This window comes from Pygoscelis adeliae, unplaced genomic scaffold (genome assembly GCF_000699105.1).
Source record: "Pygoscelis adeliae isolate BGI_AS28 unplaced genomic scaffold, ASM69910v1 Scaffold359, whole genome shotgun sequence".
NCBI lineage: Eukaryota > Metazoa > Chordata > Aves > Sphenisciformes > Spheniscidae > Pygoscelis > Pygoscelis adeliae.
In genome coordinates, this window is record NW_008825553.1 from 886,443 (window position 1) to 890,915 (window position 4,473).

General features: G+C 55.6%; 1 protein-coding gene across 1 annotated transcript in view; it reads right to left on the reverse strand.

Moving 5' to 3' along the window:
• The window catches only part of RPL11 (ribosomal protein L11), a 7,885-nt gene extending 3,740 nt beyond the window's left edge, over positions 1-4,145 (reverse strand). Inside the window, exons 1-2 of the mRNA XM_009332148.1 lie at positions 4,141-4,145; positions 146-149 (exon numbers count right to left, since the gene is read on the reverse strand). Coding sequence (XP_009330423.1) covers positions 146-149; positions 4,141-4,142 — 6 coding nt within the window. The 5' untranslated portion in view covers positions 4,143-4,145. The remainder of the gene's footprint in view (positions 1-145; positions 150-4,140) is intronic.
• Between the last annotated feature and the right edge of the window lie 328 nt (positions 4,146-4,473).

The window sequence follows — 4,473 nt, forward strand, 5'->3', positions numbered from 1 at the left end:
CACCCCGTGCCCCGCAGCCAGGCTGGGACCGGGGCCCGGCCTGCACCGCCGTGAGCTGCTGCCTCTGCCGTGGGGCTCGCGCCGGAGAGCACTAGGGCAGATGGTGGCGGAGGGGGCTGGGGTCCTGCCAGGAGCTCCGGTCTGCCGCCCTGGCCGGGAGGGATGAGCCGCAGCGGTTTTGCTGGGAGATGCTGCACCAGAAGGTGTTGGAGCTTCTCCACTCCCAAGCAGCATCGAGCGTAGCTTACCCAAGCCTGGTTCCCGGAGCTTCTCCCGCCCCCACACCCCTCAGTTCCTTGAACCAGACCTGGGAACATACTTCAATTTCACTTCACTCTTTCAGGGAAGCGTTTGTGGGTTTCAGATCTCTGCCTGGGATCTGGATCCTGTTTTTGCACCATTTTGGCTTGTCTGGAGCAAAGGAGGGGTCACTGCGGTCAGCTGGGAGCAGAGCATAACACAGCTTCTCTGGGAAGGGCGCAAGCCAAATTCACACCCCTTTTTAGGTCCAAACATCTCTTTCAGGGGCCACGTCCTGAGCTGAATGCTTGCAATGAGGCTGTCACTCAGTAAGGATGACACCAGCTCAAGGCTTTCCCTGCTTATCGCTTTCCCTGCTTATCCCCTTCCCTGCTTCCCAGGGGCCATGCTCAGGGCTGCCAGGTTGAATTCTGTAATGCCCTCACTTATTTTTTCCCCCAGTTGCTTCTAAAAGGGGATGAAGGATAAATGAATAATCAGCTTGTCTCATTGAGAAGAGAAAAAAAGTGTTAGGAGTCTCTGTGCAGAGGGCATGAGAAGCTGCTAGTTAAAAAGTAATGTTACTCTACTACTTCATTATCGATTTACTTCATCTAAGAACAGCTCTGCTGGAAATAGCCACAGGCTCCTTACAGAGCTCAGCTGACAGCCAGCTTTAATAGCTCTCCGTGGATCCTGTTTAGGATCTGTCCACGCTGCAGCGTTCCTTCTGGTGGGCAAAGGAACCCTGAGGGCAGGGTTAAATGCACAGCAGGCAACACGGGTCGAAGGTCTGGCGCCTGCCCAGGGGAGTAGATTGGGATCAGAAGGTAGACAGAGCTGGGTGAAGGTGCTGGGCACTTCAGGAGTCAGAGTGCAGGCAGGGCTGCGTAGCTCATGCCGTCACCTGAGGATGCTGCAAGGGCCCCAGAAGCAGGCAGGAACACACGGCTGAGCTTTGCTGCGCAGGTGAGAGCAGGGTAGTGGAAGGGGCTCCTGCCTGACCCGTGCCGTTTGCAGCCCATTCCCTTGCGTACCTTCCCATGCTCGTGGCTCTCATTGCACAGCAGTGTCCTCCCTAGCCCAGTCTTGGATGGTCCCGCTGCCAAAGGCTATGTAGAAGATCAGGCCAAACAGGTTGAGGGCTGCAGATACGAAGAAGGCATTCCTCCAGCCAGTCTGGAGATCCTGGGGGGCCAAGAACAGATCACGATGGTATCACCCTTCCCTTTATCTCCACGTAGTGATCACCCAACTACTGCCACCCAGTTCACTGGCATTAAACTCGTCTCCATCCTCTGCTTGCTACTAGTACCCACAACAGAAGAACTTTGCTCAACTCGACATATGCCAGACCTCCTCTTGTTGGAGCTGCGTTTCCTGCCTCGGCATTTTTGGAAACATTGTGTGCTGTGCTGAATTCAGGAAGCTTTCCTGCCTGGCACAGAGCTTCCCCCTCACCCCACTCCCTCGACCCTCTCCCCATCTCTAAGTACATCCAGATGGGGCCCATGTGGAGCTCTTCCTGCTTTCTGAGTCATCCCCGTGTCCTCAAAATGGTCCAGAACTCTGGTTTGCCGGGTGCTACACCACGTTTTCATTGGGAGAGGGGGTTGGCTTGGAGTAATTTTTGATTCAGTGCAAAGAAAGGAATCCATTTCTGAGAGCAGACCTGTGTTTTCTTCCAGGGGTGTGCTTGTGGTTTGTGGCCCCAAATTACCTGGCTGACGAGAAGTCCAACTGCGGTAGGAGCAATAATTCCCGCGACTATGCCAAAGGTATTTGTGATTCCCAGCAGGAACCCTGCATATCTGGGGAGAGGAAGGAAAGATTTCCTGAGTGAGGCAGAGAGGAAACCGTCACAAGAAGGGAGAGGAGCAGGTGCTGCCAGTCCCTTCCCTCATCCGCACGAATTCTGCCTGTCACGCTGAGCAACACTAGGATCTTCCCTGCAAGGCTGGGCGGGATTTTAAGCCTTTGTTTTACTCCTTAGCTTACAATGCCACCAGCTACAGAAGATAAGGGAAGGGAGAGTAGGAGTTGCAGAAGCCTTGGGGGATTAGGAACAGGAAGGACGCAGAGCCAGGGAGGGCAGAGGTCAGACCCACTTACCTGGGCGCTATATCGATGTGGTTAATATTGATGCCTGCCCCCGTCATGCTGATTATTGTCAAGGCCAGCGTTAGAAGGACCACAACCACCGTGGAACTGCAGCCAAGGTAAGGCACAGCCACCAGGAAGACAGCTGGGAGCAGCATCCCTTGGGAGGAAAAGCGGATGTGTTTTATAACAGGCCACACAAGTGTGTTAGAAAGGCTGGACGGCAGATGAAAGCTTGTCCTTACCGAGTGCTGAGAAGAGCTTCCTGATGGCTGCTGTGCCAAGCACTCGCCTGGCCAGGAGGAAATCAGCCAGCAGCCCAGCCAGGATGTGCCCCAGCCCATTCCCGATGTAAGGCAGGGAGGAGAGGAGCCCGTTCTGCAGAGCAGAGAACAAGGCATTGTCACATCCATGGCACAAAGGAACAGAGCCAAGAGCTCCAGGACTGCAGCTCCCTCGGTCCCAGAGCCACTGGTCTTCAGGAAGAGACGTCCCTGAGGAACCCCCATGTTCCCAGCCTACGGAGGGACCAAATCCTGTCACTGTTGCAGGGACCAGCCTCAGCTGCAGGGCAGCACTCACCTCTCTGAGGTCAAAGTGGAGGACGTTGCTCATGAACATGGGCATGGAGGTCAGCAGCATGTAGAACAGCCAGTCTGTGCAGAAGCAGGCAATGGTGATCGCCCAAAGAGGCAGTGATTTAGCCATGGCCACGAGTGGGAGGGAGCAGCCATGAGAGCTGCCCTGGAAGGAAGAAAACATCAGCCGGTTCCTGTCTCCCATCCCCTGGGCAGGCTGTCCAGGCTTTCGTCAGCCTCTCTACCTGCTGCTGAGAAGACTGGGACTAGCCCTGGCCACTGTATAAGGAGCCCAGATGAACTGACTCAGAGCAGTCCCTTTGCCACAGTGTCTGCAGCGTGGTCAGTCGTGGTTAAAAGGTTTGTGAGTACCTGGTGAGCCAGCAACGACATGATGTACTCCTGCTCCCCGGCATTAATCCATGGGTGATGTGCAGGGTCCTCGTACACAAGGAGGAACCAGCAGAGGCACCAGGCACAGCCAACGCCACCTGCGAGGAACGTGGCTCTCAATGCCAGCTCCTCTTACGGTGAGCTGCGGCAGAGCTGAGAGCCAGCGAGCCAGCGGGATGGGGGCTGGTGCTAGTGAAACGACGAGCGCGGGAAGATGGAAAGGGAGAACTCCCCTTAACCCATCGCTTACAGTGGCACGAAAGTGGGCAAAGGCTGATCATCATCAGTGGGCCAAGCTGATGGCACGAAAGGTTCAGCAAAGGCACGTTCCCTAATAGTACCCCAGCAAAATGGCTTCATCCTGGCCTGGCAGGTGGAAGGGGAGCCCAGAGCTCTGCGGGGGACTAGTAAGGACGGAGCTGGTCCCGCAGGGCTCTGATGGGGAACCTTTGGGAGCTCTGCCAGCAAATGGTCTGCAGCGGGGTTGGAGTAGAGGGACGTGATGGGCCATTGCTCACCAAAGATGTAGAAGACAAAAGGCCACCCCAGACTCTGGCAGATGATCCCAGCCACAAGGAGAGCAAAGAAAGTCCCAAAAGTACATCCTAGGGATCAGAAACCAGAAGAGTCATTTTAATGGGGCTTCGTGTGACCAGCAGTGAGTGGGACAGACCTACAGCCTCCAGCCTGATTTGTGATGGGAAAATGTGGTGGCACAAATGAAGCGCCGGTGCAAACAAGCACCCTTGTATCCACGTTTGCTCCTTTCCGTGTCCGGGTTCCCTCTCCCGCCTCAAGCTGACCTGAGCCAAGGAAACAGAGAAGACACATGATGGGAGGAGGAGAGACGGAAAGGCTGAATGCTGCTAACACTTCTTTGCCAAGGACCCACAGCCTCGAACTTGAGGCTGCTACAAGAACTGGCTTGGGAAGAAGGGGGTGCGGGGGAGGTCCTGCACTTAGTGAATCGGTGGTAGGGAAAAGTCCTTGTGTCTTACCAGCATCAGCGATGTTCATGAGCCTGCTGCGTTCCAGCGGAGGGGCCCATTTTGCCCAGAGCGTGTACTGAGCTGGAAATATCACTCCCTGCAACGATAACAGGGAGCGTGGAGGGACACGGGGAGCGCAGCCAGGGCTAACCGCAGCAGGTTTCGTAGCCTGG